Below are 26005 nucleotides of genomic sequence, written 5' to 3' on the forward strand. Positions count from 1 at the left end.
TTGTATCAGTTAGCTTTTGCTGTATAACAAATGACCCTGTATTTTAGTAGCTTAAACCAACAGCCATTTATATAGCTCCTGGTTCTATTGGTTGGTGGTTTGGGCTGGGCTCAACTGGGTGGTTCTTCTGGTCTTAGCTGGGTTTTCTCATGTGTCTGTGGTTAGCTGTCATCAGCTAGACGGTTTGGCTTTGGACAGATGACTATCAGCTGAGGCGATGAAAGCCACATGCTCTGTCATCCTCCATTAAGCTAACCCGGATTTTTTCACATGGAAGGTGGACAGGGTTCCCAGAGATCAGTCGGAAGCTGCACTAGGCTCACCACTGGCACAGCATCGCATCTGCCACATTCTGTTCAAAGCAGTTCACAGGTGTAGCTCCCGTGAATCCTAAGCCAAGGGGACTTCCAAATTTCTAGGTTCTTGAGAGAGGTGATTTGCTTGGGAGAACAAAGCTGAGGTTTTTGTTTAAGCTCTGTTTGCATAACAAAGTAAAAGAGTTTTGGATCAAGGTTGCATGTTAATTTGGGGTGCCTGGGGGTGGGTGCAGTGCAGGGGGCTGAACAGGACTAAAAGCACCTGCGGTCCACTTCTCCATACCTGCCATCACCCATAGAGCAGAGTTCGATTCTTTTTTTTTTTTTTCCCATTGGCTTTTATTTTTATTTTTAATTAAATCTTTATTGTTCAGATTATTACATTTGTTCCTCTTTTTCCCCCCCATAACTCCTCTCCTCCCAGTTCCCGCCCCACCCTCTGCCCTCACTCCCCACCCACTGTCCTCATCCATAGGTGCACGATTTTTGTCCAGACTCTTCCTGCATCTCCCACACCCCTTTCCCCCCCAAGAATGGTCAGTCCATTCCCTTTCTATGTCCCTGATTCTATTATAATCACCAGTTCATTCTGTTCATCAGATTATTTATTCACTTGATTCTTAGATTCACTTGTTGATAGATGCATATTTGTTGTTCATAATTTGTATCTTTACCTTTTTCTTCCTCTTCCTCTTCTTAAAGGATACCTTTCAGGATTTCATAAAATCCTGGTTTGGTGGTGATGAACTCCTTTAGCTTTTCCTTATCTGTGAAGCTCTTTATCTGACCTTCAATTCTGAATGATAGTTTTGCTGGATAAAGTAATCTTGGTTGTAGGTTCTTGGTATTCATCACTTTGAATATTTCTTGCCACTCCCTTCTGGCCTGCAAAGTTTCTGTTGAGAAATCAGCTGACAGTCGTATGGGTATTCCCTTGTAGGTAACTGAGTTTCTTTCTCTTGCTGTTTTTAAGATTCTCTCTTTATCTTTTGCTCTTGGCATTTTAATTATGATGTGTCTTGGTGTGGTCCTCTTTGGATTCCTTTTGTTTGGGGTTCTCCGCGCTTCTTGGACCTGTAAGTCCATTTCTTTCACCAGGTGGGGGAAGTTTTCTGTCATTATTTCTTCAAATAGGTTTTCAATATCTTGCTCTCTCTCATCTTCTGGCACCCCTATAATTCTGATGTTGGTATGCTTGAAGCTGTCCCAGAGGCTCCTTACACTATCCTCGCATTTTTGGATTCTTTTTTCATTTTGCTTTTCTGGTTGGGTGTTTTTTGCTTCCTCGCATTTCAAATCATTGACTTGATTCTTGCGCTCCTCTGGTCTGCTGTCGGGAGTCTGTATAATATTCGTTATTTCAGTCCGTGTATGCTTAATTTCTAGTTGGTTCCCCAATATAACATCGAGGGTCTCATTAGTTTTCTTGTAGATCTCATTAAGTTTATCGGTGGCTTCTAAACAGTTCTTGAGAGACCTTAAAAGTGTGGTTCTGAACTCTATATCTTCCATTGACAATTTTGTCCTGTTTCTTTGTCTCCGCATTTTGTTATGCTTCCTTGGTGCACCCCCTAGTGGTCTTTGTGCGCAGTCTTATAGTTAAACCTTGATTGTTGTAGCTAATACCAGGGAGGGTTTGACCTCCAGGCCAAGTGGCTATGAACCAGAGTTCGATTCTTTAGCCTGCTGCAGCAAGGGAGAACATGCCCAGTGGAGCATTGGGAGTATCTCTGGAAAGAGGAGGTTTGCCTTGGCTGCATGACCCTGAAGAGGGTGGCAGGAGAGGGAGTAGGCCCAGACTGTATGCTGACAAAAAGTGGGTACAATTCAATGATTGGATGTCTCCATAGTGTCTGTCCAGGAAGACGTAGGATGTCAGCACTGCTGTGGTTATCATTGGTCAGGAGGCAGCAGCAATCACCGCATAGGCAGGCTGGTGATTGTTTGGGGTTTGGGGTTCAGCTTTGGTCTATGTCCTGTTAGACACATTACTCAGGATCTCCTGGCCTGTGGAAATGTCAGAGTTCTGTCGGGAACATTGAGATTTGGTCACCAATATGCAGATTTTTTTTTTCCATCACAGGCCAGCATGGGGGTTAGTCAGTAAGAAACTCCACCATGTGCTTGCTCCAGCCTTCTGCTGTTGGTGGCCCTGGGCTTCTTTAGACCTGTTGGAGGCATGGTAACCTCAAGAATGAACTCTAAAATTGGGCAAGTAATGGAGCTGGCAACTGGCAGCCTTGACCCTCCCCTGGTAATTCCCTCTGACTAACTAAAGACGATTCTTTAGCCTAGATCAGTCAACAAATAATACGTATTTGGTCCTCTTTGTTCACAGATTTTATATTTGCAAATTTGCCTACTTGCTAAAAAAGTAGTTGTAACCCAGAAATCAATATTCCTGCTCACAAACGCACAGAGTGGTGACTCCACACGCGTGTCCCCAGCTGAGGTCCAACCAGGCAGCACTCTGCCTTCTTGCCTCAGCTTTGAGACTGTCAGCAAGCATCCTTTTCACAGTCTACTTGGTGGCAACATTTGTGCATTTTTGTGCTTTCTGTTGATGATTTCTCGCTTTAAAATCGCCTCCAAGCATAATGCTAATGTGCTGTCTAGTGTTCTTAAGCCCATGAAGGCTGTGATGTGCCTTTCGGAGAAAATTCATGTGTTAGATAAGCTTCGTTTAGGCCTGAGTTATAGTGCTGTTGGCTCGGAGCTCAGTGTTAATGAATCAACAGTGTTAAGTAAGGTGTCTATACATAAAATAAGGTTATGTATAGATCATTTGTTGTTGCTCAAGGCTTCTAGGAACCAAATCCCGTATTTCCTCTAGGAGGATGGCAGAGTACTCACCGATTCGCTGTTAGTGGGACACAGTTATGGTACGTAACTGCCATGCATGGTGAGAATTCCTATATTTGCAGCAGAGATGTAGGGACCATCCATTTTACTACAGCAGGGCATGTAATTGTAGGTCACGCCTTTCCATCAGTTTGAGACAGGTCTGTAGAGCATCAGAAATGTGGGCTCCTGTCTCAGCAGATCTGTGCTAGAATCCCACCTCCACCAGGGCCACCACTGTGGCTGTTCATTTGCTCTGTGGTCTTCCTGAGTGAGTCCTCCCTCTAAGATAAGAACGTATATATCTAGAACAGTGATCTTCAACCCGTGGCAGGCACACTGATGTGCCTCAAGAATTTTTACGAGACTCTCTTTACTCCAATGTGCATTTCTGGCTCCTTTGTCAAAAATTATCTATCCATATATATGTGGTTTTATAGCTGGGCTCTCTATTTTATTTCATTGATCTGTGTATCTGTTTCTCTGCCAATACCATGCTGTTTTGAGTATCGTAGCTCTGTAGTATATTTTGAAGTCAGGTGGTGTGATACCTTCAGCCTTGTTCTCTTTTTTTCAGGATTGCTTTGGTTATTCTGGATCTTTTGTGGTTCCATACAAATCTGATGATTTCTCCTTATATTTCTTTAAAAAATGATATTGGGATTTTGATGGGGATTGCATTAAGTCTGTTTATTGCTTTGGGTATAATGGCCATTTTAACTATGCTGACTTTTCCAATCCATGAACATGGGATATTTTTCCATTTTGTTGTGTCTTTTTCAATCTCTTTCAATATTGTTTTGTAATTTTCAGTATATAGGTCTTTCACATTCTTTATTAAGTTTATTCCTAGATATTTTATTCTTTTGGTTGCGATTGCAAAAGGAATTGTTTTCTCCATTTCTTTTTCTGAAGTTTTGTTGTTGGCATACAGGAAGGCAATGGATCTTTGTACATTGATTTTGTGTCCTTCAGCTTGACTGTATTTTTTTATTGTTTCCAGTAGTTTTTTGCTAGAGTCTTTAGGGTTTTCTATATACAGCATCATGTCATCCACTTCAATAAATAGTGCTGGGAAACTGGAAAGCCACATGCAAATGAATGAAACTGGATTGCAGTTTGTCCCCATGTACAAAAATTAATTCAAAATGGATCAAAGACTTAGACATAAGACCCGAAACAATAAGTCACATAGAAAAAAAATATAGGTACCAAACTTATGGAAGTGGGCGGTAGAGAACATTTTATGGACTTGACCCCAGAAGCAAGGGAGGTAAAGGCAAAAATAAATGAATGGGACTATATCAAACTGAAGAGCTTCTGCACAGCAAAAGAAATGGACAACAAAACAAACAGGCAGCCAACCAGATGAGAGATGATATTTGCAAACAGTAGCTCTGACAAAGGTTTAATTTCCAAAATATATAAAGAAATCATAAAACTCAACACCAAACAAATAAACAATCCAATCAAAAAGTGGGCAGAGGACCTGAAAATGCACCTCTCCCAAGAAGACATACAAACAGCCAATAGATATATGAAAATATGTTCAACCTCACTGGCAATCAGGAAAATGCAAATTAAAACTACAATGAGATACCACCTTACACCAGTTTGAGTGGCCATTAACAACAAGACAAACAAAAACAAGTGTTGGAAAGGTTGTGGAAAAAAGGGAACCCTCATTCACTGCTGTTGGGAAGGTAGATGGTGCAACCACTATGGAAAGCAGTCAGGCGATTCCTCAAAAAATTAAAAATAGATCTACCATAGGACAATTCCACTCCTGGGTATGTACCCAAAAAACTCAAAATCATTTATATGCAAAGATATATGAACCCCTATTTTCACTGCAGCATTATTCACAGCAATCAAGAGTTGGAAACAGCCAAAGTGCCCTGCGATAGAGGACTGGATAAAGAAGATGTGGTATATATACACAATGGAGTAGAATGCTACACGGACATAAGAAAGGATGAAATAGCATCATTTACAACAACGTGGATGGACCTTGAGAACATTATGCGAAGCGAAATAAGTTAAACAGAGAAAGCTAAGAACTATATGATTTAACTCGTGTGGAATATAAAACTGAAACTTATGTACATAAACAGCAGTGTGGTGGTTGCCAGAGGGAGGGGGGTAGGGGAAGAAAGGGATTCTAATATGAGGAGACAGGAGAAGATTTGACTTTGGGTGGTGGGCCCATGGTCCTGTATACAGATTTTGTAAATTAGTAATCCACACATGTAACCTACATGTTAATGTAGACTAATGTCACCCCAGTAAAATTTAAAGCAAACAAACATGCAATACCTAATATCCTGGCCGGGTAGCTCAATTGGTTGGAACATTGTCCTGTACACCAAAAGGTTGCAGGTTTGATATCCAGTGAGGACACAAACATAGGTTCAATTCCTGGTCAGGGCATTTACAGGAGTCAACCGATTGATGTTTCTCTCACATAAATGTTTCTCTCTCACTCGCTCCCTCTCCTCCTTCCTCTGTCTCTAAAAATCAATTTAAAAACATATCCTTGAATAAGGATTAAAAAAACATGCAATGTCTGACTATTTAGTTGTTGGCAGTAACCTTTTTTCACTTAGGTTATCAAGTAAAAAAAAATGACAGCAGACAACACAACAATAGCCAGCCGTCCAGTGTGAAAGAATCAAAATAATACCTGCTGTGTGCCTTTTGTCAGATCAGCAAAAAATATAACATATTTTTGATGTGCCACAGAATTTTGGTAATTAGTTTATGTGTGCCATGAGATAAAAAGTGTTGAGAATTGCTGATCTAGAACACTGCACAGTGCTGGAATTCAGCAAGTCCTAAAAGAGTATGGGCTGTTAATAGAGAGATGGTACTGGTCTTTCTCAGTGGGGAACAGAGAGCAGGAGAGATTTGGAAGTATACCTGGTGAGGTCATCATTGTATTTCAAGCATTTCTAAATTTCTTGAAAGGGAGATACGCCTGTATTTGACACCATGCTGAAACAAAGACACATTCAAGACCCAAACATTAATGCATTTGGGATTATCTGTATTAATATCCCTCTCCGTTAATGCAACACTGGGAGTTAACAGTATTTTCATTTGCATTGTAAATTTTGAAACTGGGTCTCTTTTTCGTTAATACAGGCTAGCTTCCTGCAGGAATCCCATAATGATGTGGTATCCTCATAAATATCAGATCTCTGTACAAGAAAGGCACTTTTCCTTCTTTGTTCCTTATCCTTAATCATATTTCCAGGGCATCCGTACAGACAGCACCTGAGACAGACACAGGGCCACTCCAAAATGTGACATGTGCTCTGCACAATTGTTTCTCCTTCTTTGGCTAAGTTAGAAGCACCTGTATTTTACAGGTTATACCAGATTTTCTAGTTTTCTAATTTCTCATCTGAGTCTGCATCTCCTCACTCTTCTTTATAGTTCCTTTTATAGCCTATCTTTTTTGACTGGCGTTCTCAAGGAACGGTTTTGCTATTTTCCTGCTTTAATAGCATGAATCCTATTAGCCACAAACAAACAAAAAAAAAATACCAAATTCTTCAGCTGTCTGTCCCAAAGACCTCCTGACCTACCACTTCTCCTCTTACTCTTCTACATGTTCCTGTCCTCCTCCAGGCTCAGGGGTTTGGTCCTAAGCAGAGAATCCAGTTCCAGCCCTGCCCGTCCCTCCCCATCAAAGTCCCTTTCCAGATGTATCCCTTTATTTCCCTTTCATAACTCTTTACCCAGTGGAACAGTCCCAAAACTAGCAGGGTTTTTTCAAATTATAATTGTGTGTGTGTGTGTGTGTAAATAAATGTACATCTATTACAGGTCTATAAGAAAAAGGCATACAACCCCACAGGAGGAAAAAGGTTAAATATTTAAATAAGCATGTTATAGATGAGGAAATTCACATGGCCAATAAACACATGAAGATTTGCTCAACTTGGTCATCAGGGAAATACAAATGAAAACTATAAAATGGTATCACTCCACATCCACCTGTGTGGCTAAAATGAGACTGGCAATCCCAAGTGTCAACAAGAATGTGGAGCTACTGGAACTCTCATCTGCTTCTTGGGGGAGGAGGCATAAATTGACATAAACCGATGAAATCACTTTGTAAAACTATTTGGCAGTAAGTGCTGAAGCTGAACAGCAACATGGGGTTGCTCTGTGACTCAGCAGTTCCAATCCTGTGTAGCAACAGAAATGCACACGACGGAAATTATGTGTGTACCAAATGTAATAGAATGTCTGTGGAAGCACTGTTTGTAATAGTCAAACACTGGAAACTACCTGAATGTCCGTCAATAATGAAAAAGATAAATAAAGCATGCCCATGTCAAACAACAGAACATGACGCAGCAGTGGTAATGATCTCTAATGACCTACAACTACATGGAACAGTGGGGTTGCATCTCACAAATACAGTGTTGAACCAAATACAAAAGAGTGAGGACTATGTGATTCCACTTAAAATAAAGTACAGAAACAGAAGCCAAGGTAATGGTTAACCTCAGGCTTTTGTGACTCCGGGCCACACAAGGGGGCTTCTGGGGTGCTGGTCATGCTCTGTTGTTTTTTTATCTGGTTACTGATTACATGGGTGTATGCAGTGTATATAAAAAGGTATGAATGCCCGGGTGGCAGGCTGGATCCCCAGTAAGAGGAGCATAAGGCAGCCGATTGATGTTTCACTTTCACATTGATGTTTGTCTCTTTCTCTCTCTCCCTCTCCCTTCCTCTCTTAAAATCATTTTCAAAACAATCTTTTTAAAATGTTAAGCTGTACAGTTATAATGCATCCATTCCAATAAGAAAGGGAACCTAAAATCGGAACCCCTGAGTCTCTGGTGAATGGCACCTCCAGCGTCACCTGCCCTGCTCAGCTCTGGGCAGCAGCTCGGAGGGAAAGCCCAGGCTTGATTTCAGCTGGATGCAGGGGCTCTTTATACCAAGGTCTGAGAGCTCTCTGGATCTGCTCCTCTGTGAGTTCAAGTTGCCAGGACATGGCTGTTAGCCTCGTGGCATGAACAGAGAGCCCAGACCTTGGAGCCAGCCTGCCTGTCTTTCCACTTACAACAGTACAGGCACAGTAAGCACCATATGGGTGTTTGCTTTCATCTGCTCCATTTTACAGAAGAAGAAAAGAGGGCGCAGAGAAGATGGATGGCCTGTCCAAGGTCACTCAGGGCACATGTTCAGCATGGAGCTAGAATTGGAACCATGGTCTCCCAGACTCCAGAACCTGAACCTGCCAGGAAGCAGAGATCCGAGGAGTTGGTGGATGCTCCTGGGGAGGGTACTGTCTGGCACAACCTGATCAGCCCAGAAGCACCCTGAAGCTCTCTATACAAAGTTCTCTGCCTGAGCACTAATTTAAATGCAAATTAATTCTGTAATCTGCCTTGAAAATGCAAAAACTGTTCCTTTACACAAATCTGAAACCAGAACGTTCTCAGAAGCCTGCAACACCAACTCCTCCACGTCATACATGGGACGAAGCCAGCGCCAAAGTGAGGAATAAACATCACATGTGTTACGTGTGGTGGTTAATATTGCATGAAGACTGGTGAAGCGGATTTCCTGACATCCTGCTTCTACCATGGTGCTTCAGAGATGGTAGGGTTTTCGTTTCATTTGCTTTCTTTTTTCCAAAGTTACTTTCAGAAATGCTAAAGGAGGCTGAGAGGAAAAAACAAAAACCTCTGGTCTTCCTTCCTTTTATGGGGTAGTCCTAACTCATCTGTTACAATTACCAAGATCACTGTCAAGTGTTAATGAAAAGAAAATCTATCTGAATGGCAATGGCACTTTAAATGTATTTGAAATATATAAATTTTAAAGTAATTTTAAAATTACAGATAATTTAGTACTAATATCCTCCCGTTCCCTGCTCCTGATTCTTGTGGGATAATCTTGCAAAACTATTTGTGGTAAGAACATGAGATGCTGAATACTTGAAGCCAACTGCTTTAAGAAACCCCCATACATGTCCCTCATATGTGATTTTAAAACAGTGTTTTACTCTATTCTTCCTTTATAGTGAACATATTTTTTTTCGGCCTTCCAGCAAAAGGTACCTTTTAGGTTAAAGCCATCATGGAATTTCAGACAGAAAAGAATGGCTTGTATCAAAGGCTTAATAATTGTAATAACTATGATGATGGCAGTGCACTGAGGAGACATCATTAGAAGATATTGGAGGTGCCCTAAACCTCCTCCATCCTCCATCCCAGAGCACACTCCCACCCAGCCCTCTTACTTTCTCTGCCCCTACTTTCTTTCTACAGTCAAAATGCCATTCACAGTATCATTGTTTAGTGTTTGCTATCCCTGGTAAGATAAATCTTGAAGGAAGAAGATTTGGAGGTGTAATCCAAGGATGTGGAACATCCTCCCACCCCATACACCTGAAATCACAGACTCCTCATATCTCAATATAAGTCTTAGGATGCATAGTCTCATTTCTTATGAAAGTCATTTCTAGGGAACTCAGTCATTATTTTCAGAATGTCCCCATTAAAATATAAAAATATCACCAAAGATATAAGCTATTTTAGTGCCATTTAAACAAAGGGGAGCTGGGGGGGGGGGGATGTTAACCAGTTGTGACTTTTAGCAAGCTCACCTATGAGATGGGAACTGTATGTGGCTGGCCTATCCCAGTCCCTCCTCTCCCATATTCTCCTCATTTGCAAGTCATCAGCTGTGATGAACTCATTAACGTGCATTATGATGCTCCTACTACATGCAGGTTACCAGCTCTGTCTAGGGGGGGAATAGTGGTTAGGATGAGGAAAAAGCCTCCACTCCTACCTCTAAGAGTTGCAGTCTGGCAGGGATCCAAACCAGTGGCGATTCCATATGAAAATCGAAGGATTCCCACCTGGCCAAGCATTATCAAATCAATCAGTTGGGGCGACCTGAAGCCAGACCGGAAGGTGAAGTCAGAGAGGAGAATTGCAGGGAGGCAGTGTTAAGAGGAAACACTCAGAGGGAGTTTTAAGATGGCTGTGGAGTAGGTAGAAACTATACTCACCTCCTTGTGCCAAACTGGATTTACAGCTAAATTATAGAGCAATCAACCTGAATGACCAACTGAAGGACAGCTGAACAGGAGTATTATATCCAGGGACTTACAGAAGAAGCTACATAGAGCCTGGTAAGAAGGGAGGAGATGGAGCTGGCACCCATGTGTGGAGGCTGATAAGCCAGAGAGATATCTCAGCTGCAAAAGTCAACCCTGGGGAGTTTAGGGTCTCAACCCCATAAGGGACCCCCAACCAGAGCCCTGGGGCTAGGAAGTGGAGCCTACATAGCATCTGGCAGTGATCATCAGCTGGGACTCAGTCCACCAGGAAGAGGAGGGAATCTTCTAGAATCCCAGGTGCTCTCCTAAAAGGCCACAACACACAGGAGCTTGCTGTCAGGCACTCACCCAGGGCTCCAGTAGAGGGAAGGCAACTCAGGGCATATGGGAGTCATAAAGAGAAGACCTGGGTAGCCTGGCCCCGAAGAGAGATCTGGAGAGTCAGCTACTGAGGTCCTGGTCCTGAGTCAATATCCCACACTGCCCTCAAGCACCATCTTCCCAGGGTCAGGCATTCCTATTCTTACAGCACAAGCCTGGGGAGTGCACTAACCCAGTCCTCCAAATACTGGCAATACCACCATGCCATGCTAGACTCCGACAGAAAGGACTGGTGGCTGCACCTAACAGGGATCTTTGTTGTGCTTTTTCGTGGAAGAAACTGTAGGCAGACACTCAGATAGACATATAACTGTGAGGCTTTGTAACCATGGCCCCCCCCATTCCCCGCCCCCCCCCCCCGCCCCAACCACACACACCTATAGGCTCAGCCAGCACCACCCCCAACAGGAGACTGTTTGCTCTATCTTCCCAAATCCCCATGGCCTTGCCCTGCTGAGCTTAGATCTATAGGAGAAAGGAAAGGCCACTCAGAGCTGGCCTCCCTTCAGAACTCATCTCCCTAAGAGGCTTCAGTTGGGGGGTTGATCAGGCATGGCTATGCTGCTAAGGGGGAGCATAGAACGCACTCCCCTCCAGCGGGCTTGGCTGGTGCCACCAGGACTAGCTTGTTCTGTTTTCACAAGTCCCTGCCCTGCTGAGTTTGTTCCTGGAGTGGGGACAACTGACTGCACCCAACCTAAACCAGTGGTGCTCTCCTCCTGGGGGAGTCAGAGTTGGAGACTCTAGCAGAGACTGAGTGGTATAGCTATGGAGTAGGGACAACCTTTCTTCAAAAGGTTCTGGAGGAAGTCCAGGCAACTTCAGGGAGTAGGGGAATAGCCAACAGTGGATGCCAACTTCAGAGATTCTTGGACCTTTTATTGACCTGCCTCCAGTGCAAAGCTGCAGGAAGCTGACCCTTGTGCACAGCTTGGCCCCTTCCATGCACACCCAGGCCACAGTCAGTGAATAGCAGGGTAGCCCAGACAGGTATCCCAAGGCCATTTATACACAACATCTGACACTGACCTGCACCAGAACCCCGTCCTAGTGGGCCTAGACCCAACACAATCAGTGGTGGGCTTCAAACCTCACCAGAACATGACCCACTAGCCACACAAATGACACAGCCAAACGGGGACTCCGGGCAGGCACCAGAACCTGCCAGTAACAACTCCATCTCAGGGTGCAGCCCCTGAACAGTGATTCATACATGGGGAACAAAGTCTGTCCTTAAAGTCAGCCAGCCTGCAGGTTAACTCCACCCATGAATGGGCCAACAGCATTCAAGATTCAACTACAACAGAAGAGGGTACATAACTCACACAAGAAACATTTCTGGAGCACCTCACTCAGGTGATCTAGAAGATTCTGCCACTGAAACTCACAGGCACCTTGATCAGAAAGCCCTCATAATAAACTTGGAAGTCATAGCAGATCTATCTAGAATACAGAGTCAAACACAGAAAAGCAGATAAAATAGGGAGACAAATAAATATGCCCTAAATGAAAGGACAAGAGAAATCCTCCCCCCATCCCCCAAAGAAAAAACAACACTAAATGAAATGGAAGAAATCAAGATACCAGATGCAGAGCTTAAAACAATGGTTATAAAGATGCTCAAGGACTTAGGGGAAGAGTGGATGATCTCAGTGAGAACTTAAAGGAGAGAATAAGCATTAAAAAGGACAAAAACGATTTAAAAAAACACTAATACCATATCTGAAATGAAGAATACACTAGAAGGAATCAATGGCAGGTTAGATAAAGCAGAGGAATCCACAGCAGGCTAGATAAGGCAGAGGATCCAATCAGCTATTTAGAGGACAAAATAACAGTAACCAAGAAGAGCAACAAAAAGAAAAGAGTATTTTAATGAGGAAAGTCTAAAGGACTTCTGGGACAACATCAAATGTAACAGCATCCACATAATACGGGTACCAGAAGTAAAAGAAAGTGAACAAGAGCTCAAGAACTTATTTGAAGAAATAATGGCTGAAAACTTCCCTAAACTGATGAAGAAAAGGGTCACACAAGTTCAGGAAGCACAGAGTCTGAAACAAGATTAACCCACACCAAAACACATCATAATTAAAATGTCAGAGGTTAATGACAAAGAGAGAATCTTAAAACCAGCAAGAGAAAGACAATTAGTTACCTACAAGGGAGTTCCCATGTCAGCTGATATCGCAACAGAGACATTCAGCCCAGAAGGGATTAGCATAAATATTGAAAGTGATAAAAACCAAGGACCTACAACTAAGACTATTCTATCCAGGAAGACTATCATTTAAAGTTGAAGGCAAAAAAAAGAGCCTCCTAGACAAAAATAGCTAAAGAAGTTCATTACCACCAAGACAGTATTGCAAGAAATGTTAAAGGGCCTGCCCGAAGAAGAAAGAAAAAAAGAAATCAAGATAGGAACATAAGTATAAAGAATAAAATGGCAACTAAAAGTACCTATCATGGTATAAAGTATGGAGATACATTTTTAAGGGATTTAAAACAATGTGGTCATATGACCCAGAAATCCCTCTTCTGGGTATCTACCTGAGAAACTTGAAAACATATATTGGTAAAGATATATGCACCTATGTTCACTGCGGCATTATTCACGGCGGCCAAGACATGTAGACAACCAAAGTGTCCTGCGATAGAGGACTGGATAAAAAAGATATGGTACATATACACAATGGAATACTACTCAGCCATAAGAAAGGATGAACTACTGCCATTTGTGGACCATGAGAATATTATGCTGAGCAAAAAAGCTAAGAACTATATGATTTCTGCTCATATGTGGGATATAAAACTGAAATTCATAGACACAGACAACAGTATGATGGTTACCAGAGGGAAGGGGTAGGGACATGTTAAGGGGACAAATATTTGGTGACGAAAGATGACTTGACTTTGAGTGGTAGACACACTATTTTGTATCGTAGAAGTACACTTGAAACCTATATGATCCTATTAACCAATGTCACCCTAATAAATTTAATAAAATAAAAAAGAAAAGGAAAAAAAAGTACCTATCAATAATAACCTTAAATGTAAATTAATTAAATGTTCCAATCAAAAGACATAGGGTAGCTGAATGGATAAGAAAATATGACCCTTATATATGCTGTCTACATGAGAGCCACCTCATATAGATTGAAAATGAAGGGATGGGAAACAAACATTTTGTGGAAATGAAAAACAAAACTGGGGTAGCAATACTTAAACCAGACAAAATAAAATTTAAAACAAAAGAGTATAAATAAGTGACAACAGTGTACATTGCATAATGAATCAATCCAACAAGAGAATGTAACTCTTATGAACATATATGCATCCAACATAGGAACACCTAAATATATTAAGAAAATCTTGGTGGAGATTAAGGGAGAGATCAACAGAATATAGTCATAGTTGGGGATTTTAATACCCATTGACATAAATGTATAGATCTTCCGGACAAAAATTCAACAAGGCAAGAGTGACGTTAAATAACACACTGGACCAGATGGACTTCATTGATATATATATATAAAGAGAGAACATTTCATCCCAAAGCAGTAGAGTATACATTCTTTTCAAGTGCACGTGAAACATTCTCTAAGATTGACCCCATGCTAAGACACAGGATAAGTAAGCCTTAATAAATTCAAGAAAATTGAAATTATATCAAGCATCTTCTCTGATCACAATGGTATGAAAGTAGAAATCAAATACAATTTAAAAAACTCAAAATCACAGAAACACTTGGAGGTTAAATAAAATATTACTAAACAATTAATGGGTTAATAATGAGATCAAGGGAGAAATAAAAAGTTGCCTAAAGATAAACAAAAATGAGCACACAAAAACCCAAAATCTATGGGACACAGCGAAAATAGTCCTGAGAGGAAAATTCATAGCATTATAGGCCTCCTTCAAGAAGCAAGAAAAATCTCAAATAATCTAACCCTACACCTAAAAGAATTAGAAAAAGAACAAGTAATGCCTGAAGTAAGTGTAAGGAAGGAAATAATAAAGATTAGAGTGGAAATAAATGACATAGAAGCTAAAAAGGAACCTTTGAAAGGATAAACAAGATTGGCAAACTTTTAACCAGACTCATCAAGAAAAAAAGAGAGGACCCAAATAAATAAAACTAGAAATGAAAGAGAAGTAAGAACTGACACCACAGAAATTCAAAGGATTGAAAGAAAATATTGTGGACAATTATATGCCAAAAAATTGTACAACCCAGGTGAAATGACAAATTCCTAGAAACATATAATCTTTCGAAACTGAATCAGGAAAAATCAGAAAACCTGATAGACAAATTACAACTAATGAAACTGAAACAATAATCAAAAAACTTCCAGCAAACAGAAGTCCTGAGACCAGAAGGTTTCACAGGTGAATTTTATCAAAAATTTAAAAAAACTACCTATCTTCCTCAAACTATTCCAAAAAAATTCAAGACAAGGGAAGACTTCCAATCTAATTTTACAAGGCCTGATTTTATTGTAATTTCAAGACCAAATACAATACAAAGAAAGAAGATTATAGGCCAATATCTCTGATGAACATAGATGCTCAAATCTTCAACGAAATATTAGCAAACTGGATCTAGCAATACATTAAAAAGATCATACACCATGATCAAGTTGGATCTATTCCTGGCATACAGAGTTGGTACAATAGTCACAAATGAACAAATGTATATATCGCATAAACAAAACAAAGTATAAAAATCACATGATCATATCAATAGATGCAGAAAAAGCATTTGATAACATCCAGCATCAATTTATTTTGAAAGCTTGCATCAAAGTGGGAATAGAGGGATCATACTTCAATATAGTAATAGAGGTCATATTTGACAAACCCACAGCAAACATCAGTGGGCAAAAACTAAAACATTTCCCTTAAGAACAGGGATGAGACATGGACATCTGCTTTCATCATTCTTATTCAACACAGTACTGGGAGTCCCAGCCACAGCAGTCCGACAAGAAGAAATACCAGGCATCCAGATTGGAAAGTAAGAAGTAAAACTGTCATTATTTGCAGATGGCATGATACTGTATATAGAGAAACCTAAAGACTCAACTAAAATACTACTAGAACTGATAAATGAATTCAGTAAAACAGCAGGATACAAAATTAATATTCAGAAATTGGATGCATTTTTAATACACCACAGTGAACTATCAGAACAGAAAACATAGGAAATGATCTCATTTACAATTGTGAGGCAGGCTGGGAGAGGTCAATGGGGGGAAAAGGAGACATATGTAATACTTTCAATACAAAATAAATTCCAGTGTTAAATAAAAATAACTTTAAGCCAAAAAAGTACCTAGGAATAAATTGTTTTTCACATTTTAAAAATCTTTTATTTGTAATTATGATAAAATAAATATAAGAAAATTTACCATTTTAACCATTTTTAGTATCAAGTTCAGTAGTGTCAAGTATATTCCCATGTTATGCAACCAATCTCCAGAACTTTTTCCTGTGACATAACTGAAACTCCATAGCCATTAAACAAAAACTCCCTATTTTCCCCTCCCCTCAGCCCCCTAGTAACCACATTCTACTTCCTGTCTTTTTGAATTTGACTACTCTAGGTACCTCATATAAGTGGAATCACATAGTATTTGTTTTTTTGTGATTGGCTTATTTCACTTAGTATAATGTCATTAAAGTTTATTTATGTTGTAGCATGTTTCAAAATGTCCTTTTAAGGCTGAATTATATTCCATTGTATGTACATACCACATTTCTTTATTCATTCATCTGTCAATGGGCATTTGGGTGGCTTCCACCTCTTGGCTATTATGAACATGCGTGTACAAATATCTGAGACTCTGCTTTCATCTCTTTTGGACACATATCTTGAAGTAGAAATTTTGGATCTATTTTTTGAAAAATTGTCATACTGTAGATGGAGTTTTCATAAACATTCCCATTTTACTTTCCCACTAGCAATGTGTGGGGTGGAAACTCTTTCTAAAGAACAGTTAACATGGAACAGAGTTTGAGAAACACAATCTAGTCCAAATCCATCATTGTGCAAATGAAGAAATGGAAGCCTAAGAAATAAAGGACAAGTGTGATGTGGTGAGTCAACCAGGGGCTCAGAAGGACACATGGGCCACTTAGTTGAAATTTTGGAGAGAGTTTAATGTAGGAATTACTTACAGAGTTGTGGGTGGTATTCAGGGAAACCGCAAGAAGTAGGAAGAAACTAGGAAGAACAGTGAGAAGCAATTACCACCCCTATACCTAAGAGTAAATTTAACTAAGGGGTAAAAGACCTGTCCTCAGAAAATTCCAAGATCCTGAAGAAAGAAGTTGAAGATAAAAATAAATGGAAGCATATACTGTGTTCATGGATAGGAAGAATTAACATCATTGTAATGTCCACACTACCCAAAGCAATCTATAGATTCAATGCAATGTCTATCAATATACCAATGGAATATTTCCTAAAACAAATAATCCAAAATTTATATGGAACCACAAAAGGCCCAAATAGCCATAGCAATCTTGAGAAAGAAAAAACAAAGTTGGAGATATCATGCTACCTGATATCAAACTATACTACAAGGCCATAGTAATCAAAACAACATGGTACTAGCATATAGATAAATTGAACAAAATAGAGAGCCCAGGAATAAATACATGCCTTTATGGTCAATTAATATTTGACAAAGGAGGCAAAAACATACAATGGAGTAAGGATAGTCTCTTCAATAAATGGTATTGGGAAAATTGGACAGGTGCATGAAAAAAAAATGAAACTAGGCCACCAACTTACACAGTACAAAGGATAAACTCAAAATGGATTAAAAACTTAAATGCAAGTCACAAAACCAAAAAAATCCTAGAAGAAAACATAGGCAGTAAAATCTCAGACATTTCTCATAGGAATAGTTTTTCTTTTTTTGAAACATATTTTTATTTATTTTAGATTGAGAGAGGGAGAGGGAGAGAGAGAAAAACATTGATGAGACAGAAAACTATCCATAGGCTGCCACGCACCCCTACTGGTGAACAAGTCCTTGAACCAATGACCTTTTGGTGCGTGGGATGATGACCCACACTGACCAGTTCTCTCATAGCAATATTTTTGCCGATATATCTCCTTTGGCAAGGGTACAAAGGAAAAAATAAATAAATGGGACTACATCAAACTAAAAAGCTTTTGCACAGCAAAAGAAACCGTCAACAAAATGAAAAGGAAATCCACTGAATGGGAGAATATATTTGCCAATGCTACATCTGACAAAGGGTTAATATCTAAAATACATATAGGTATTATACAACTCAACACCAAGAAAACAAACAATCCAATTTAAAAATGAGCCAAGGGCCTGGATAGACACTTCTTCAAACAGATGGTCAAAAGACATATGAAAAGATGCTCAATGTCACTAATCGTCAGAGAGATGCAAATTAAAACCACAGTTAGATACCACCTCATGCCTGTCAGGATGGCTGTCAACAAATCAGTAAACAAGTGCTGCTGAGGATGTGGAGAAAAGGGAAGCCTTGTGCACTGCTGGTGGGAATGCAGACTGGTGCAGCCACTCTGGAAAACAGTATGGAGTTTCCCCCCAAAATTAAAAATGGGACTGCTTTTTGATCCAGTGATTCCACTTCTGGAATATATCCAAAGAAACCGGAAACACTAATTTGAAAGAATATATGCACATTTATAATCATTGCATTGGTATTTACAACCATGATATGTCAACAACCCACGTGCCCATCTGTAGATGAGTAGATAAAAAAGCTGTGGAATAGTACTTGGCCCTAAGAAAGAAGGAAATCTTACCTTTTGTGACAGCATGGAGGGATTTGGAGAATATTATGCTAAGTGCAATAAGCCAGTCAGAGAAAGACAAATAACATATGATCTCACTTATATGTGGAATCTAATGAACACAATGATTTAACAAACAAAACAGAAACAGAGGCATCGATAGATAGAACAGAATGACAGCTGTCAGAAGAAAGTGGGGTTGAGGGGCTAGGTGAAAAAAAGGTGAAGGGTTTACGCAAAGAAGAAAAAGAAAAAATACATATATAAATTCATAACATAGACAATAGTATGGTGATAGCCAGAGGGAAAGGGGGTGGAAGGAGGTGGTGGTAGAAGGCAAAGGGGGGAGTAAATGGGGAGAGAAAAAGACTACTTACCATTTGCAATAGCATGGATGGAACTGGAGAGCATTATGCTAAGTGAAATAAGCCAGTCAATGAAAGAAAAATACCACATGATCTCACTCACTTATGGATAATAAAGACCATTATAAACTGATGAACAAAAATAGATACAGAGGCAGAGCAGCATCGAACAGACTGTCAAACTACAGCGGGAAGGCCGGGGAGGGTTGGGGGGGCAGGGGTAAGAGATCAACGGAACGACTTGTATGCATGCATATAAGCATAACCAATGGACACAAGACACTGGGGGGTAGGGGAGGCCGGGGGAATGTCAAGGGGCGGGGGGGGGGGGGGAGGAGACATATGTAATACTGTTTGTAATACTTTAAGCCAGGGGTCCTCAAACTACCGCCCGTGGGCCACATGCAAATACAAATATTGTATTTGTTCCCGTTTTGTTTTTTTACTTCAAAATAAGATATGTGCAGTGTGCATAGGAATTTGTTCATAGTTTTTTTTTTTAAACTATAGTCGGGCCCTCCAACGGTCTGAGGGACAGTGAACTGGCCCCCTGTTTAAAAAGTTTGAGGACCCCTGCTTTAAGCAATAAAACAAAATTTTAAAAGAAGACTACTTTGGGTGATGGGCACATGTTGCAGGGTGGGAGATGTTTTGTTGAGTTGTGCACTTGAAATCTGTATGGTTTCAAAAAAGAGGCAACACCCAGAGGAAGAGACACACCTGAGCTGGATGCTAGATGGTGAGGTCCCAGTAAAAATTGCATTGCAATCTATACAGAAATCCTGGAGCATGTGAAGTTGAAAGACTGTGCATATATGCACTTATTAGGCACTGAGAATATGTACATGAGCCATTGCAATGTTTGGTATCAGGATAAGCTGCTGGTCATCTTTTTGTAAACTAAACCTTCTGTTTTCAGACTTTTACTGAGAATCCAAACCTTAGGGCAGGTTTCCTGCATCTGGGATGGAAAATGAACTGGATACCGGGACCATTGTTTCCAGGTGAAATCACCTGTGTTTTATTATTTTTAATACTGTTTTCATTGATTATTTTTTTTTTAGAGAGTGAGGAAGGGAGAGGGAGATAAACATCAATATGAGAGAGAAACATCGATTTGTTGCCTTCCCTACGCTCCCCAACCAGAGATTGAACCTGCAATCTGAGTATGTGCCCTGACTGAGAATTGAACCAGCGACTTTTCAGTGCAGGGGACAACTATCAACCAACTGAGCCACACTGGCCAAGGCACCTGTGTTTTATTTTTGAAGCTGCAGAGATTTGACTTTTTTCCCTGCTTCTTTTGTTGTTGTCATTCCTTAATTACTCAAAGATGAACATTAGAGTTTGGGTAAATTCTGAGTTCCCATTTTTAAATCAGGATAATCACTACAGAAGTAGGGGTGCATCCCACAGCATCCCAGAATGTGCGAGAAATGTTTCAGGACCTAGATGTCAAGTGATGTAAGTCTTTGATACCGTCATTTTTTAAGAACTGAGCCCTGATTCAGGCGGGCCTGAGGAAAAATGAGAGAAGCAATGCACTCAAGAGACGCTTATTGATTAATTGAATGGGGTGGAGGAGAGGAGCTGAAAGGAACCTGAGGTCATAAGCCAGTGTGTGAGAAGAACCACCCAACTCCAGACATGAATTGGGCAGTTTATCCAGCACCCCAATGAAGATCTATGGAGTGACCCTGAAGGTCAAAGCCTTCTTACAGAGTGACCTATGGGAATTACTAATGTCCCATCTGCTCATTTTTCGAATCTATAAAATGGGGATAATGACACCTCCCATACAGCTTTAAAGAAAGAATCAAATTCTGGTATGTACTTAAGGCAGTTAGGACCATGCCTGACACATAGTAAGCTCTCAACAAGTAGATGTTTACTATAATCATCATGACATCATTTATTCTGCAAATGAGCCAGGGAGGTGCATCCTTCTCCACTCAGCACATTTAAAAGCAAAGCTCCATTACATGAAACCCTTCTTCAGAGTTATGCCTCTAGTGGGTGACAATATTGACACAGGCCCCATGCATGTCGAATCCTCAAATGGGTGTCCCTCAAGGGGAGCCTATGGCAAGGAGGGGGAAACTGGATACTGTGGCTTCCTGCAGGGAAAGCAAGCTCTGATTTGAAATGGTGTATCATAGAAAAAATGTTGGGATGCCAGTGATACTGGGCTACAAATGTGAGCCTCTGAAGGACCCAGATCACAGAGCATTTCTTCAGCGAGTGTTTATTAGGTCCAATAAAGTGCCAAGGGGTGCTGGTATGAGGTGGCAAAGGGGAGTAAACGGGAGGCAGACACAGGAGGCTGTGTGATAGGCCTGTCTGCAGGAGCACTGGGGAGGGTTGTCCACCCACCTGGGTGGGATGGGAGTCGGCACTGGCTCTGAGAGGAAGCACTGCATCTTGTGTTCAAGGAAAAACTAGGTGCCATGCTTTGTGGGTAGCCAACAACCAGTAAATGGATTGATAACCTAGCTAGGCTTTGGGGGTCAGTTATCTGAAGGTAGTGTGTGTGCGATTCTTTGTAAGGAGGATAGCAGAACCCTGCGCATCAGAATACAGTTCTGCCTCAGGAACAGTCTATGGCTGTAAATAATGAGGTTTATTTTCACATACAGTTCCGGATGTGCTCATTGAAGAGAGCTGTGCCCTTTTCCAACCGTATCCCGGGAGGCCACACTTTTGTTCCAGCGATATTGCCTTCATCCCACGCGTCTCCTGCACTCTTCATTGTCAGGTGAAGGGCGTTGGTGTTCATGAGCCCACTAGGAAATCCAAGGCCTTATGTTACATTCACACTTTGTTTTGACCACAAATATGATTACCTGGGCTGGCCATACTCTTGATTCACATATTTTGCCTCCAGAGGGTTTTTGTCCACTGCCCCAAACCAAATCACCCTCCGAGGACCTCATTTGCCACGTTTGAAGTTGGCAGAAAAGACAAAGTTCTGGCTTTGAAAGCATTTCCAAGGGACAATAGCAATATCACAGAAACCCTTTATTAAGGGGTCCCGAGAGGCGTTGGCTTGCATTTGGCCCTAGAAAAACCCAGTCAGGTATGAGGACTCCTTAATTTCCTGAAAAGAGGTGAGATCAGAACAACCTGGAAGGGGGACGTTTCTCATTCTCTGCCTTCACTCTGAGACTCCAGACATCCAGGTGTGATGCAGCAATAGCATTTACATAGAGCTTGAAAGAAAAACAAAATCAAACTAAGCATAAAAAGAACACGTATAATTTTAGTGCCTGTGCATAGTTGTACAAGGGGAAGTCTTCCCTAGTAAGAGCACCAGGCTAAAACTCACACAGTCATATCAGCTACTCCTCCTGTTGGGGGCATCTCAAAGTTAGGAATTAGGCATGCATCTGATGATACCCACCTGTGCAAAACTCTGAGGAAGTTTTCTGTATTTCCATGTGCAAGCTCAAGGTTCAAGTGTAGTCACCTTCTCTCTCCCCACCATTAGTTTAGGTGGCCCAGGTGCCAGAATGAATCTGATTACATACTTGGGACTTAAAGAAAGGGGGAAGACACATGTGCAGGCCATTTTGAATGAAGCAAACTTCCCACCTGTAATGCATGCCCACTAGTAATTTACACTCTGACCTTAGATTAGCTTCCTTGTGGGAGACCATAAGGCAGAGGTTCTCAACCTTGGCTGCACATTAGAATCACCTGGGAATCTTTTTAAAATCCTGATTTCTGGGCCTCATCCTCCAGAAATTCTGTTTCTTTGTTATGGGGTGAGGCCACAACATTAGTAACAAAGAAACAGGATTTCCAGAGGATGAGGCCCAGAAATCAGGATTTTAAAAAGATTCCCAGGTGATTCTAATGTGCAGCCAAGGTTGAGAACCAGTGCAATAAGGGTAATGAGCAGAGAACAGAAGGAAACATGTGAACGAGGTATGGATGCTCCTCTAGATCCAAGGATTAAGGAAAAATAAGGCTGAGTGGCTACATTCATATGCCACGCCAGCACGGCCAAGGGTGAACCTGAGTGGGACGGCTGAAAGGCTTAGAAAAGACAGACAAGAGAATGAAAGCTGGGTCTCCTTGGGACGCTGCTTCTCTGAGAGACAGTGACAATGCCCACAAGCCATGTTTTTATTTTATAGCAGATGCCACGAGGCAAAGTAAGGGCGAGATCAAGATGTTTACAACATTCTCATGGGTTTCAATCCTACTCAACTACATGCACCTGAACTCTATCAAGCCTACATCACTCAGGCACATGGGGCCACGTGTTTGGACCATAGGTTCAAGCTTACAACTACAGCTGTTGGCTATAATTGTGCTGGGAGGGCCCTGCCCTCCAAGCTGGGACTTGCACGTGGCAATGAGAGGACTATGCCCTCTCATCAGTCCAAGGCTTGAACCTGTCCAAAACACTGTAGCTGCTCCCCACACATTCATAATAAAAACAAAACAAGACCTAGTAGAAGAGAGACCAGATGGGGTTTAAAAACAATGCAGCTCATTTGTTATGGTTTGGATACTTACTGATTCAAAGCAGGAGATACTAGTATATATGAGAACTATCAGTAGTGGATCCTTACTCAAGATGCTTAGAATGTAGGTGGGAAGACAGTGCATCCTATATAATAAAAGGCTAATATGCAAGTCGACCGAACGGTGGAACAACCGGTCGCTATGATGAGCACTGACCACCAGGGGGCAGACGCTCAATGCAGGAGTTGTCCCCTGGTGGTCAGTGGGCTCCCATAGGGGGAGTGCTGCGCAGCCAGAAGCCCTGAGCTGGGCTCACAGCTGGCAAGTGCAGCGGTAGTGGTGGGAGCCTCTCCCGCCTCCGCGGCATCACTAAGGATATCTGACTGCTGGCCTAAGCCGTCAGTCGGACATCCCCCAAGGGCTCCTGGTCTGTGAGAGGGTGCAGGCCAGGCTGAGGGACCCCCACCCTGAGTGCACACATTTTGTGCACCAGGCCTCTAGTAATTGCAGAAAATTTCTGAACATGTTTGAGCTAGTGAGTGGTTGAGACAACAGGGTGGACAGAGACAACTCTGGAAGAAGGGCCATCTCGGTTCCATATGGATGGCGGGCAGGTCTGAATGCTCAGTTCCTGCCATCAGGCATCCTCCCCCTGGCATCACGGTGCCTGGGAGTCAGCTGGCCAGCTGCTGTACTTGTACAGAGCTGCTCCCTCTATGCAGATTGTGTTTAATTAAGACCAGATAAAAGGGCTTCTTTCTTCTGACTCTTGCTCCCATGTGGAGTTGAAAGGAATCAAACATCTAGGTCAGCCACACTCTCTGGCCCTGGAAGGGAGTGCTGTTATTAGAGGTCCCTCTGAGACAGGGTTGAGGGGCAGTGGTCTGGGCCCTGTGCTTTGCTTCCCCCACTCCCCACCCCCATCTCCCGGTCTATTTATGAGACCACCTGCTCGCACTGGAGGGAATCTCACAGTTTTTCTGCAGTGATGGGGCAAAATGCAATTACCAATGGGCAGGCATGTTCCTTTTCAGGTTCCTGGAGGAGACAGCTGTTTAAGATGCATTTTCATTTTTACTGATACAGTTTAATCGATTAGGAGGATGCTTTCATGTCCTTGGAAGTAAACATCAGTCCTTAAAACTCATGAATCCAGTAGCTGGGGGAGGGAGGGACTGAGACTCCCTCCCTCCCCCAAGACGTGGCTGGGAGGAGCATTTTGTGGCTGGCGAGGAATCTTTATCCACACCCTCGCTGCACCCCTGAGCTTGTGCAGGAACCTGGAGCCAAGATTATCAGAGCTGAGAAGAGACTTTTCTGTAACCGCCAGGAACCAGGCCACATTCCCTTGATGACCACATGATACCAGACCCTTTAATTTCCCCTCCAATCTTTTCTAATTTTTTTTTAGCAATAGATTATAAACCCTATCTCATCAATGTATAAAACAGAACTGCTTCACAATGTTGGCTGAAAGGACCCAAGCCCTGCTCTCCCCACCCCATCACTCCTCACGTCCCATCCCACTCCCACACCCACCCTGACGAGGCAGCTTCAGGAACAGTGAAACCTGGAGAGCATAGTTTGAAAACCACTGCCTTCATGCTCAGGGATTGTAGACTAGTGATTTTTAAGGTCTTTTCCAACTTGGCTGTTCTCTGATTCTCTGTGGCAGAGTCAGGCAGCTCTCCCAAGCCATCTGCCCACAGAGTAAAGCCAGGCCTCGCCCCCAAGCCTGGTTGCTCTGCTGCATCTCCTTTCTCTGAAATCGCAGCTGCCCTTCCTGCAGTCGTGGGATCCACCTGGTACCATCTGCCTTGCTGAATTCACCACCAGGTCCTCTAGGTCCTGGCTACTCAAAGTGTGGTCCGATGACCGCCAGTATGGGCGTCACCTGGGCATGGGATACAATGCAGAATCTCTGGCCCCACCCCAAATCTAGTGAATCAAAATCTGCATTGTGTTATTAACACCATCCCCTGAAAACACGTGCTCACGTTACACTGCGAGAAGCAAGCGCTTTCAGCAATATCGACTTTCCCTCTCTACTGCCCACGCACCCATGGGCTCTGCCTGCGGTGCTGCAGCCGCCTTACCTCCGGGTGGGACAACACTCAGGTGAATTCACAGTCCAGTCAGAGTCCTCCAAGGGATGAGGCTAAGGCTGGAACCCCCAGATTCTATCCTAACCACCCACCCATGCACCCCACAGCGTGCTCCAACAACGCTGACCTTCTTCCAGGTGAGAGACACCTGTTTTCTCTCTTTGGAAGGATAACTAAGATCTCAGCTGAGAGTTCACCGCCTCGCTGCAGCGTCCTCTGACCCAGGTCAGATCATATCCCCTACCTGTGTGAGCTCGAAGCACCCTTTCCTGTGATAGCTATTATCACAATGTATATTATACATTTATTTGTAAGTTTGATTAACATCTCTCTCTCTACTAGTCTCTAATGTCCACCCCAGGGCCGAACTCAGTGTCTGACACATCATGGATGGCCTCATAGGCATTGTAGAAAAATTGCAAGACATCCTCCAGCGGGAGCAGGTGGTCTGGTGAATACACCAGGGGATGGGAGTGGTGGCAAAGCAGCAGGCATTAAACTGAGTGAAAGAAGCCTGGTACAAAGGACCAGATGCTGTCTGATTCCATTAAATGAAATTTCTGGAAAAAGCAAACGAAAGAGACAGAAAACAGATCATTGGTTGCCTACAGACGGGGTAG

The 26005-nt window shown here is 42.1% G+C and overlaps 1 protein-coding gene across 5 annotated transcripts in view; it reads left to right on the top strand.

Moving 5' to 3' along the window:
• The window catches only part of SLC24A3 (solute carrier family 24 member 3), a 490708-nt gene that overhangs the window by 310206 nt on the left and 154497 nt on the right, over window positions 1-26005 (top strand). For 2 of the 5 annotated variants that reach the window (XM_036323250.1, XM_036323252.1), the window contains one exon: window positions 21444-21562. The exons of the other annotated variants lie outside the window; for them this stretch is intronic. In XM_036323250.1, the coding sequence (XP_036179143.1) occupies window positions 21444-21562 (119 nt within the window). The remainder of the gene's footprint in view (window positions 1-21443; window positions 21563-26005) is intronic. 5 annotated transcript variants of the gene reach the window in all.

Source organism: Myotis myotis, unplaced genomic scaffold (genome assembly GCF_014108235.1).
Source record: "Myotis myotis isolate mMyoMyo1 unplaced genomic scaffold, mMyoMyo1.p scaffold_m19_p_9, whole genome shotgun sequence".
In the NCBI taxonomy this organism is placed as follows: Eukaryota; Metazoa; Chordata; class Mammalia; order Chiroptera; family Vespertilionidae; genus Myotis; species Myotis myotis.